Source organism: Genypterus blacodes, unplaced genomic scaffold, assembly GCF_046128005.1.
Source record: "Genypterus blacodes isolate CSIRO-AG114 ecotype Tasmania unplaced genomic scaffold, CSIRO-AGI_Gbla_v1 ptg000003l_1, whole genome shotgun sequence".
Lineage (NCBI taxonomy): Eukaryota > Metazoa > Chordata > Actinopteri > Ophidiiformes > Ophidiidae > Genypterus > Genypterus blacodes.
In genome coordinates, this window is record NW_027466817.1 from 3,010,065 (window position 1) to 3,022,225 (window position 12,161).

The window sequence follows — 12,161 nt, forward strand, 5'->3', positions numbered from 1 at the left end:
AGCCATTAGTTTGAAAGGGTCTCTGAAAAAAGAACTATCCAAAACAACAAGTCTGGTCTCTCTGTCTGTGTATTGTGGAATTTTTGTTTGCAATGTAGCTTTTGAAGGATTTGTGTGCTGTTGTAGCTCTGAATATACAAAACGTGCTGTAGGGTGGAAAATGCACTGAAATCACAGAGTGGCTGTGAAATTGCAGGATGCTATGAGGCTGTGAGACAGACAGGCGGGGTTTATCTGCCATGGCCGGGTTTTGTCTACTGGTGGAGCATAGAACAAAAAAGCCTAAATGTCAGGGACAGACGAGCAGCACTGCACTTAGCAACAATGCTCTCACCGCTTCCTGGCCAATTCACAGAGACCGAGAGGTTTTCAGTTGTTTGTGAGGCAGATGGGAGAGAGGGAGACAGCGAATAGAGAGAGAAAGACAAGGAGACGGCAATATTAAGCAGGCCTTTGTCTGTCACAACACATAATAGGCAGAGGGAGGAGGAGCCATTATTGTTGACTGAAAAGCCTGACGACGTGATGTTATAGTTATGAAAGCAGCGAGCGCGTCAGCTGTGTGCATGATGACAATCACAACTGGGGCCTTGTCACTAACAGTAGCCATGAAGGCCCGCCTGGATCCATCTGGAAACACAATGGCTAAGAGTGGCACAATCATTCACTAAGTGGAGCAAAAACGATTACAAAAACATTCATGATGTTCATACCAGAAGTTTGGAAGAAGAAGACTTCTCTGTGGGAGTCCAAAAATATAATAAGTCATGGACCTTGAACGATGATTCACACTGCATTTTTATTAGACATTACATTTTACTATTGCGACCTTGTTTATTCGGCCTCGTTTTCAGCCATTGTGTTTTTGTTCCCTCCTCTTCACCCTCTTAAATGCAGTAAACTCTTGTAACCATGTTAACAAGAAATGGATATGGGCCAGCTAGAAAAGAAGATGTAAATGCTGTCAAAGGAACATGGATGAGTTTTCCCCTTTGATATTTTGGATTAGACTGATGAGACAGATTTAAGATTCAAGATTGTTCAAATAGATTTCAACTAATAACAGAAAAGTTCCACTGCATAAGTCAGCTGCGTAATAAGGTCAAATAAGGTTTTTTCATTGAATTTACACTTTGTTATTCATTAATTTCTTGAAACAATCATACATAAGCTAAACGGTAAGATCTCAACAGATGGACCTGTGCACAGGCATGAGCAAATACTTAGGAACTTACCTCTTTGAGTGACACAACCCCAATGAGGCGCCCGATACTGGTGACGTAGGCGTGGTCGAGGCCCAGCAGGGAGAAGATGGTGTGTGTCTGGAGGAAACAGGCAAATGGGCGGAAACGCTTGATAAATAACACTGGCATTACATTGGAAACCCTGGTGAGTATCATCTCAGTTTCTTAGTGATGTAAACGATAAAAACTCAGTACAGCAAGATTGATAAAACTTAATTTGTTCTAATTATCCATTTGTGAGATCTTCATCCACCAAAGATTCACGCAACTTGCCAATTGTTCAGCTAAATGAGATATAATCACTTTGCCAAATGCGGCACAGGGAGCTCTTGTGGAGCTTGCATTCATGTTTAGTAATGATGTCCACAATGTTCAGGAAATCAAATTAGAAAAAACAGCTGGATATCTGCCTATGCTGTGGAAGAGGAAAACAAGGGAGGCTTGTCCTACTAGGACCAAACCCATGGGGAGATTAGTAGCCAATTAGAGACGAGCACATCAGGTAACAGTGAACATCTGGGGAATGAGCTACAGATAGAACAAGTTGGACAAAAACACACACACACAGACACACACACAGATTTACAGGTTCCTTATTTCATTTAGGCCACTGGTTTGAAATGCATGGAGATGTGAACGTGTCACATAAAGGATCAAACAAAAGAGTTTTTAGGGCAGTTCAGTTCCTATGCAGTTTGTTTACATGCACATAAACACTACAAAGTACTAAACACTACATCTATTGACATTTCTACTGTTAAAAACCGGATTCCAACTCTTTATTTTGTATGATCTGTGTATGTTGCCACACTTTTGTTGATATGGAAAAGGATTTCTATGCATAACTTTCCAGTCAATGAGCATAGAACTAATTCCTCCATAGTTCAAAGAACAAAAACTACAGTGCTGGTGCTCTGTAAACACACTGGTGTCAGCTTCACGCTTCACAAATCTACATCCATCCTTTTTTTAAAGGAAGAGGATGCGACAGACCTGACCTTAATTTTAAGTTCTAGGGTCGAAAATGCTGGCTTGTGTCTATATGAGACAGTTTGGCTCTATTTTTACTCTCTACTTATTAGTTTTTGCTGATGCAATGAGTCAACCTCCCCATGGGGATCATTAAAATTTCATTCAGTCTTTACTAGAGTTCCTGTGAAAGCAAAAGCGTGGCTGCAGGCAGCAGACAGCAAAAAGGTCAAAATCTTGCGCGGCAGATCAGAACGGTTGCAGGACTGATGCCAACTGGACCTTCTGTTCTATTTCCTGATTGCTGATTAATCCCTTTCGTAATTTGGGATGTATGAACACTAACCCCAGGGTGTCAAACAAACGGAAGCTGTTCCAAAAAAAAAGAGACTGATCCATCTTGGATCAACAGGGCAAGTTCCAATGAATAATGGCCAAAAACGTCAATCAATTCCGGGTCAAACGATTAATATCTTAAACTCTACATATGGTACATTTGCAAGCACATTATACCTTTAATTAGAGATTATAAATGCTGTGTTGGTTTACCATTGGTGTAAGCATGCAGGCATACAAGATCATTAAGAAACACATCCAGCTAGAGACAGAATTCTATTGATTTCACCCATTTTCACCCACGTGTACTCTGCATTTGCAGAGTAGACAAAAATGCGTGTAGTGTTCATGTATGGATGTCTCCAGGTGACATTTGCTCTTTAACCTCTTCATTAGAAACAGTAGTTTCTAAGTAACAAGCTTGCAAGAATCGTGGAAAATGTGATCTTAATTTGTGGAATCACAAGCACAGCAATCATCTGACATCTATTTTTAGTTTATATTAGAGTCAATCAGTATGTTTACATGCATCGACAAAAATGTGATTAAATCGTGTACATGCACACAGTACCTGATGTTTACATGCCTGAATAAATTGATCTACAATTACATAATCTAGGGCTGTTACTCAGAGCAAGCATACTTCAATTTATGCCAATCTCAGTCTTGTTCAGTTGTACTATACATGATGCTTGAAGAAACAATGTATTGCCTTCATCACAGTATAATCAAAGTGTTCAAGTGTATCTAAACCTAGTGGCTGTCAAATCTGCACACCCAATTCTCATGTCAAGACAAGCAAGTTACATGTCAAGTCCCAAGTTCTAAATTGTTTTGAACAAAGTCATCGATCTCTATATTATTTTTAGTCTTTGTTTTGGGAAAGATGTCACCTTTTTGAGTTAAAAGGCTCAATTTTAAGTAACGGCACAGGTCAGTGGTGTCAAAACCAAAATTGGCAATTCAAGAAAACTGTGGTCCACACTGGAAAATAAAGTAAAGCGTGATATCTGATCTAGACGAGATGTATCAATACTTAAAATGATACCAACTGCACCTTTAATGATATTTATTTTGTAAATCATGTTTGTTTGTCTGCCTACACAAACAGCGCCATCAAATGTGCTTTGAGACCACGAATGAACAGATTTTCTGGTGGAAGCTTGAGGCCAAAACCAAAACCACATCCACTAGAGAATCATATTGTTATGGAAATATTCCCCCCCAAAAAAATTGATTTTGCTGTAACAAAGGGACTGCGGAAAAACACACAACCTCCACATCGCTAAATGCCACGGGATAAACATGAGGCGGATCCACAGAGGCTGAGTAAGGAGAGATATACAGAGAAAGACTTCACTAACACACCTCTTTACAGCACCGGCAGAGGTGGCAGGCGGTGTTTAATGTGCTGAAGGAGATTGTGCGTGGTATTGGCTTTTGGCAGCGTGCAGCTCAGGGAGGAGAGAGAGATGGATAGGTGCAGGATCCCTCTCTTAAATGTTTAAAGAGTGTTCACACAGAGCCCAGGGGATATGGAGGAGGAGAGGGCAACAGAGAAAAAGAGAGAGAGAGAGAGGTGGGGGGTGGAGGGCACGTACCATTATGAATGGAGGACGTTAGGCACTGCCACTGGCAAGGCAGAGAGAGGTGTGTGTCCAACTCTGTGTGTGTGAGTGTGTGTGTTTTCAGATTGTGCTTTAGTAGGAAACTAAATCATGATGCACTTTCTTTCTCCTTCACTCAGTAGGTGATTGGCTGTGTGTGTGTGTGTGTGTGTGTGTGTGTGAGGGTGTGTGTGTGTGGGTTTGTGTACACACACCACCGATATCTATACACACTACAGGCGGAGTGCCACTATCTGTTCTGGTGCCATTTGGAGAGAGCTTCTGTTTTTGTCGGGAAGGGAAAGCATCTTCATATTGGATGTCAACAATAACATTTTCCTTTAACCCCCTGAAGCTCAAACTGCCAGCCAATATATTTTACAATGCGTAAACAGGGAATCCCGCCCCCCTCCCATATCTCTGTCAATACACACTATTCCTCACCGCTGGTCCTCAGACTCTCAGCTTTGTTCTCTTGTTCAGCTAAGTAAAGCTACGGAAGAAGCTATTGATGATCTTTTGGACATTAATCAAGCCTCAGATCTCTATTTGTTCATTGTTCAATCATTTGTTCATTTTAATTTGTGCATTCTGGGTAATATTAATGAAATCTGATCGGCTAAAATAAGGAAATACCCATCTAAATAAATGAACCAAACACCAGTAAACACTGATCATTGATTGATATTCACTGCACAATAAATAATACGACTCCGAACTCTCCTTTTACAAACCTTGTGCAGGGAGGTGCGCTCCACCAGCTGGAAGGGAGCAGGGTCGATCTTGCAGTTGTTAAAGTTGACCTGCTCGTCAAGCTGCTGTTCCTCCCACTCTGCAATCTGCAAAAAAATAAAAGGAGGAGGAGGAGGAAGAGGTGGAAGAAAGAGGTCAGTGGATGAGGGATAAACAGTGTCGCAGAGTTTGTAAGATAAGATGGAACAAATTAAACGGAGCACAACTGCTGTTCAATTAGCACTGATGGCTTCAATTCTGTCCCCCCTGATGTCACCCCCTGGTTGTAATTTGTACTTTATACTTTAAATATGGTTATTAAGCTAATTGTGTTTGGTCTTCATCGCTGATCAGACTTCAAATCATGGTCTCACAATCTTGTGACAACTCATTCTCCTCTGATGGACAATCAATGGAGCAGACACTCGCCAGAAGACTCTATAAATCATCATACCCGCGATGATAGATGGAAGGGAAAGTGAATGGTGAACAAGGAAAGGAGAGGTAGAGAAAAGCAATGACATGGTCAATGTGTGAGAGGTGGAGGATGAGTGATTCAGAGAGAAAGGAGGGGAAAGGGTGAGAAAGTATGAAGAATGTGAGGTTAACAGAGAGGAAATGAGAGGTGCTGTTGGTGGATGAATTATGAATGGTGTCATATCCAAAAATATAAGACTCCAGGGTAAAAATCAGCCTGTCTGGGGATATTGAGGAACTGGAAAAGTCAGCGTGTGATGTCATCGTGCTCAATCTGAACGGGACAAATATAGTTGGCTGAAGATGGATAAGGCAAAAGAACACATCACATCTGGACTGATGGTGATGATAGCCGTCATTTCAAAGCTTTAAATGTCGGAATTCTGAACTCGAGCAGGTTCAGAGGATTCAGTGTTTGTCCCCTAAAGGACAAACATCTGAGGCAAAGGCGCCAGAAAGAGCATTGGTGCGTCCATTCATGCGTTAAAAAAAGTAAATATGCATTGAGGTGACATTAAATCCTTGCGTAACGCTTTTAAACCCCTATGTCTGTCTCTTATATGAGAAAAGAAAACGTAGAACATGCCGATGGTGACGTACACGTGCAGCAACCAAATACATTCTGTAATCGCAGTCGCAATTACAGTACCTTCCAAAATCATATTATTTCTGCACTGAACAGTCATAAGAGGAGCTTTTTGTTCAAAATTGTACTCTTCCTTTCAGTGTTATTTGGAAAATCACAGTAGTTTGGTTTTGCTTACTTAACAGCTTTAGTTTTGAGTATATTTTGTGTGTGTGTGTGTGTGTGTGTGTGTTGTGTGTTATGTGTGGCTGGGTCTGTTTTCAAAGTTTAAAAAACCCTCGTCTTTGCCCTTATCTTATCCCTTACTCTCTGGAATTATATTTCCTTTTACTTCAGAATGACTGCTGCTCCTTACTTATCTTTGTATTGCACTTTGACTGTCTCCAATGTGACGGATTACTCTAAAGACTTTGGAAATCTATTGAAATGTAATGTTGGTTATAGTTTACCTGCTTTCTTTTGTGATCCTTATTATTGTGCTTCCGTGAGGGATAATAGACAATGAGGGAGGGAATAGAACGTACATCGATTGTGTCTGTTAGTTCTTTGCAAGGGGTTTTGAGTGTAAAGTTGTTATTTTGATCAGTTCAACACATTTGTGACAGTGTGTTTGACAGCGTTATTGGTATGCCAACTGTCGCTCTCACCTCTCTCAGGGTCATGTCGTCCTCCACGTCGCCGTCATCCTGCAGAGACAGAGGCAGAGGTCATACACACTGCACGCAATAACATGAGGTAACGCAACGAGTACAGCACCAAAAAAACACACAACAAGCGATATACACGGAGCCACATACACAGAAGACAGACACATGACCAACCATGTGTCACAGTGTTACTCTCTGAAGACGGGGAGAGAAGTGAATGACGTAAAGACGTTTCTACAGTACATTAAATGAGTATGGAGATGGGCTGTATGAGATGTCAGAGCAGATGATCACTTTAATGATGGATGTGTGCTGCTCTCAGAGCTTGTAAGACAGAAGTGACAGGATGATGCTGCAGTCTGCCCGACAGCCGGAATCAAACCAGCACCGATGCTTTCAAAGGAAAAAAGCCTGGGGAATATTATATAGGCGGGGTAATGGAAATGTGCAACTATGTGTGTGAGTGTGTGTGTGTGTGGGGGTGATAGGCTGTGAAATACAATTTCAAACTGTTTTTAGTTATGCTCAAGTGAGAGTATTTACAGTATTAAGTCTGTATGAAAGAAAACATCTGTGTGTCTGTGTGTGTGTGTGTGTGTGTGTGTGTGTGTGTGTGTGTGTGTGTGTGTGTGTTTGTGTGTGTGTGTCCGTCAGAGTGAGAGAGTGAGTGTGACCCGCAGACTGATGGGAGCCCTGAGCTCATTTATCCTCATCGCCGCGGTGGCCGACCTGTCGGTAACCCTAGCAACTGTTGCTGTGAGGTAGACAGAGGTGCCCTACTGTAGCATTATGCAAGCAAAGGCCAGACGTGCCTGGAGTTGATGAGACATGACACAAACAAACGCAAACAAATACGCTCCTGCAGCACTTTACCTCTGCCACCTGATCACACTGCACAAGGGCACTCTAATGAGGCGATGTCACACTTTTGTTGTGGTAATACGATACGTGTGTGTGTGTGTGTGTGTGTGTGTGTGTGTGTGTGTGTGTGTGTGTGTGTGTGTGTGTGTGTGTGTGTGTGTGTGTGTGTGTGTGTGTGTGTGTGTGTGTGTGTGTGTGTGTGTATGCAGAAGATGTGACAAAACAGTGAGGAAGGCCTGGGCATATAAAAGAGCTGCTGTTAGAGAAACCGGTCAATTAAAAAAGCAAAGATTGGAGAACGTGTGTGTCTGTGTGTGCACAGTGAGATTCAAGAATGCTGACTGAATAGGCAGACAAAGCTGTATTGCTTGCTGTGCTGTTTCAGTAAAGATTAGCCAGAGCGAATTGCTATTTCATTCTCTCCTACAGCCATCTATCTTTCTTTCCATCCACTGAACCGATCACTTAGTCAATGGCAAAGACCCAAGACTAGGTCAGCAGGGAATGGAAACACACAGCGTCGACTTCAAAGACAGCTAAATGAAACACACACATTGCTGCAATAAGGGTAAAACTGGATCTAACAGAGGCTTTATGATCCAGGATGAACATTTTGGATGGTACACAATTACTGTTATGGGTGTTTAGTGTTTTCAAGTGTTGCAATGTTTTGTTCTTTGGTGAATGGTCTTTTCAGTTCCAGTTTCATTTTAAGACTGTTGCAAAGATTTGTAATGTGCAAAAAAACACTTCTTCACCTCTATTCTCCCTTTTGGCAGCACACTGAGTGAAAACAAACCATTGTACACACTCAGTTTAACACAGACTCCTGATCCTTTCTCTTTTTTGTCATACTGGAAACTTACTATAGCTCCATTTCTATAGGCAAGTTTTTCAACTTAATATTGTCTTCGCAGCACTTTGGTACTGTTTTCTTCAGATGTCACACTGGTACTTATTGATACTGATAAAAATGATAGGAGATCAAGTAGAAGCTCTGACCGCTGAACATCTATTAGATAATGCTGTCACATTCACGGTTCAACTTAATAGATTTGGTGTTTTGTAGGATCTAATTGTGGAGCAGCTGGAAGTCTTTCAACTAACCAAACCAAAACTAACAACCCAACAAGACCAGAAATGTGGAGAGAACAAAGACATATATTTCTAATATTATAAACACAAAGTAGTTGGAAGACAATCCTAATACCATTGTCAAGATCAGGATCATTAGAGTCCTCCTCATCTCCTCTCCTTCCTTTGGGTCATTGTTTTTATATGCACAGAAACCATGTGCTCAAGTGTAACTCTGTGTAATGACGCCTGTTGTTCTTTCACCTGCTGGCTCTGCTGCACTAAATGGTAATACCATTCTAATTAGTATTCATATACTGACAATTAAATGCCTGATTCTCTTTTCTTGTTGCTTTAAATCACTATCAAATCTCTGTATTTGATTAGACTGGAGAAACTAACACAATTGGGTAATAACATCGTTAACTGCTCCAAATGAGCGATGATGACAGTGGTTTCGAGGAGCAATCACGACTGGATTGAGTGTTCCACGGTGGTGCAGTAGTGGCTGTTGTCGTGACTCCTGCTGAATCATCCGCTGAAACCCCGAAACCAAATCCTCTGAGTTCTTTACCGTGAGAGTAATATTAAGCAAGCGGTTAGCGCAAACACTCGAGAAGAAAACAAATTACTGTCAGTATCTTTTCCAGCAAAATCAAATGTCTGTGTCATCCACAAAATGAACTACACTGGACACACTGAGAACATTATCATTCAACGTTTTTGGAAAAAGTGGTATAAAGTCCTTCAAAAACCACATTCCTGCAATGTATTCCAAAACAGATTTCCTCTTGGGAATTTAAAAAAGCCTTGATGGGTTTAAGTATCTCTTATTGTGATTTGTCTCAGACTCGAGCTGGAGTGTTACAAATTTTAATGTTTTCATGAAGGATGATTATAGTGTATTGCATTGTGTGCATTGTCCAATTTTCATCCAATATATATATATATTTCAAAGCCACTGATTGCAATGCACTGCAATGTAAACAGTTGATGTACTTAAAATTCCGCTTATTGCAGGTAGGGAAGGTCAAAGGGCTCATTGTTCACACATTTCTTTATCCAATTTGTCATTTCTCTCTTGCTTTGTTTGTGAATGTGTACGCACGTGACTACAAAGAAAGAATGAATAAGCGAGCCCATGAGCCATCATAAATAAAGCATGACGGCATTGCGAAGAAGGGGGGAAATAATGAGAAAAACACTGAGGAGACACCCAGAGTCTCGGTGGCATCATTTCTCTAAAACAGACTGCTGATGTCATTTACCCCCCATCAATATTTCACAGCCTAGTTGGAGGCATTGAGGGGAGGAGAGGTGTGGACAGACGATACAAAAAGGGAGGGAGGGCTTTGGAAAGGTTGAAAAGATGGCCGAAGAAGGTGAAACGGAACTGCAGATAGTAACTGAGGCTGAAATAAGGCAGATATTGGGTGTGCTGGTAAACGAAGGGAAGGGGGGGAGAAGCAATAAAATGACTTCTGTCTAGCCGCGGGGGTGTAACTGCGACGTCTTGGAAGAATATTTGGCTGAATTTGTTTGTCCATAGAGCTTCAGTGGAATCAGAGGAGCACTAATCAGCCATGTGCACTACTACATTGTTGAATGTTCATAATAAGCGCTGATGACATGGGAAACAAGGCCCTCAGGCTGAAAATACATTGCACAGACACACACACACTGCTACAGTGCTTCATCACTAATTAGCTCATTGGCTTTAACTATAATGACTAATATGCCTGAAGGCCCAGATAACACATCCTAACATTCACTGCACTTATAATCTACCATCTGTCGACACTGACCGTAGAAAATGCTCCTCACGGTTACCCTTAAACAATCACAGGGCTGTATTAATACACAGCAGCAGCCTATTGGAAGGTTGACTTAAGTCCAATTCCGTTAATGGGGACATATATTATAAATGGTTTCCCTCACTTTTATAGCGCAATAAATTCCAGAGTGTAGATATTTGTCAAAGCTACAAGACCTTAAGCCTACAGACATGTATCAGATAAAAACAAACCCATAAGTCATGAGCTGCCCACAAAACTTTAACATTATCGACAACTTTGTCCCAATTCAATTTGCTCTGGAAGCAAACATCGTTTACCCTAAATTTATCAACCAAACCCCCCAGTATAATCTCGTATTTTGCCCTCTCACAACTCAAAATCATGACTTGGGAGGAGGGAGGTGTGTTACACAATATGAAATGAATGCCTGAGGGTTCACATTTTAACCCAACAAATGAAGCCAGCTGCCTCTGTTACTAATGTTGGCCTTTTTGTTCCTTCAGGCAATATTGCCCTCCACTGGGTAATTACAAGGGAGGACATGCCGACTCCAAGCTCAGGTTTAGATCTACGGTCCATATGAGACATCATGGCTCATGCAGCAGAGAGCTATTACAAAACTGATGTAGAATATGTTGCTGGGTCTGATGTGTTAGAGTGTGATTAGAGCAGTTTGTGATTGAAGAATACTTTCCCTTGGTGTGGTGAGTAACTTATCAACAAGATTAAGACTTGAGGCTGGGTCATTGATCAGCTGTGCACCAAAGGGTTACACATGGGCCTTATTGCAACAGATGACAAATGGACCCACACTGCAAAGTGTTTGGGCATGATTGAAAACTTGCAAAACTCCATATTTGTCTGTGACACATGGAACTAATGTGCACCCTTTGGTGCCTTAAGTATAAATCAACAGTGCTAATGGAGTCGCACTGACATAATAATCACCATGACTCATGGTGGTGATACTAGAAAATGAAGTTCTTGTTCTGATAATGTTAAAGTGTTCAATTTCCACAGGGTCTCTAATTAACACGCACCTAAACCTTTGCTTTAGCCAGTGAATTAGTAAATAATCACTAACCACACAGAGATGACAACAGATACCACTATTGACCGCATATACATGAAGTTACACCACCACTTATGATGCAGAATGTGCATTACAAGGAAATGATAAAAGCCCAGCCAGCAGGGATTCAGTCACAATGCAATTTCAATTTGAATCCACTCGCTTGTGTCACATGTGGAACCGGTGTCATTGGTCAAAAGGTTGAATAAGCAAAGGACTACGTTAGTGCTGGAACCTGTGAGAAGCTTCCTGTTGTACTTTATTATGAAAATGATAAAATAAGTTTGACCTTCAAATTGAAACACTTTATCTGCCCTTTCTTCTTTATCAAACACTTCTCACTCAAAAAAGGACCAGTAATGAGGTACGTAGCATTTAGAAGGTCATTTTCAGGGCCTCTACTGATATCACAGTTTCAGGGTTAAAAATAGAATTGGAACATTAAAAAAAAAAAAAAAAAAACCCATTTTGGTAAAGATCACCAACATATTGGTGGGCTCCAGTCCACCTCTTTTTCTGATGTGCATTTTCTTATATTCAGAAAGCTTATTAAAAATGTGGATTTATGCTCACCCCAAAGAAAATCTTTAAGCTGGGTGGTGGCTCCTGATGAATGGAACAACATCAAATGTGATGAAAACAATCTCATGCTAAAGATTTGAGTGCTTAACACAAGATGATCAATGATTCTCTGATACTAACAGACAGCCAAATGTCTGAAGGAACGATTGTACAATGCTGAATAGGGTTTATATTTTAT

At 41.0% G+C, this 12,161-nt stretch overlaps 1 protein-coding gene across 2 annotated transcripts in view; it reads right to left on the reverse strand.

The window, feature by feature from the left end:
• Positions 1-12,161, reverse strand: part of LOC142993647 (chloride channel protein 2-like) — a 106,434-nt gene that overhangs the window by 5,723 nt on the left and 88,550 nt on the right. The window contains exons 20-23 of one of the 2 annotated variants that reach the window (XM_076144410.1): positions 11,975-12,007; positions 6,599-6,637; positions 4,891-4,995; positions 1,236-1,322 (exon numbers count right to left, since the gene is read on the reverse strand). In XM_076144410.1, the coding sequence (XP_076000525.1) occupies positions 1,236-1,322; positions 4,891-4,995; positions 6,599-6,637; positions 11,975-12,007 (264 nt within the window). The remainder of the gene's footprint in view (positions 1-1,235; positions 1,323-4,890; positions 4,996-6,598; positions 6,638-11,974; positions 12,008-12,161) is intronic. The other variant, XM_076144409.1, reaches the window with a different exon arrangement.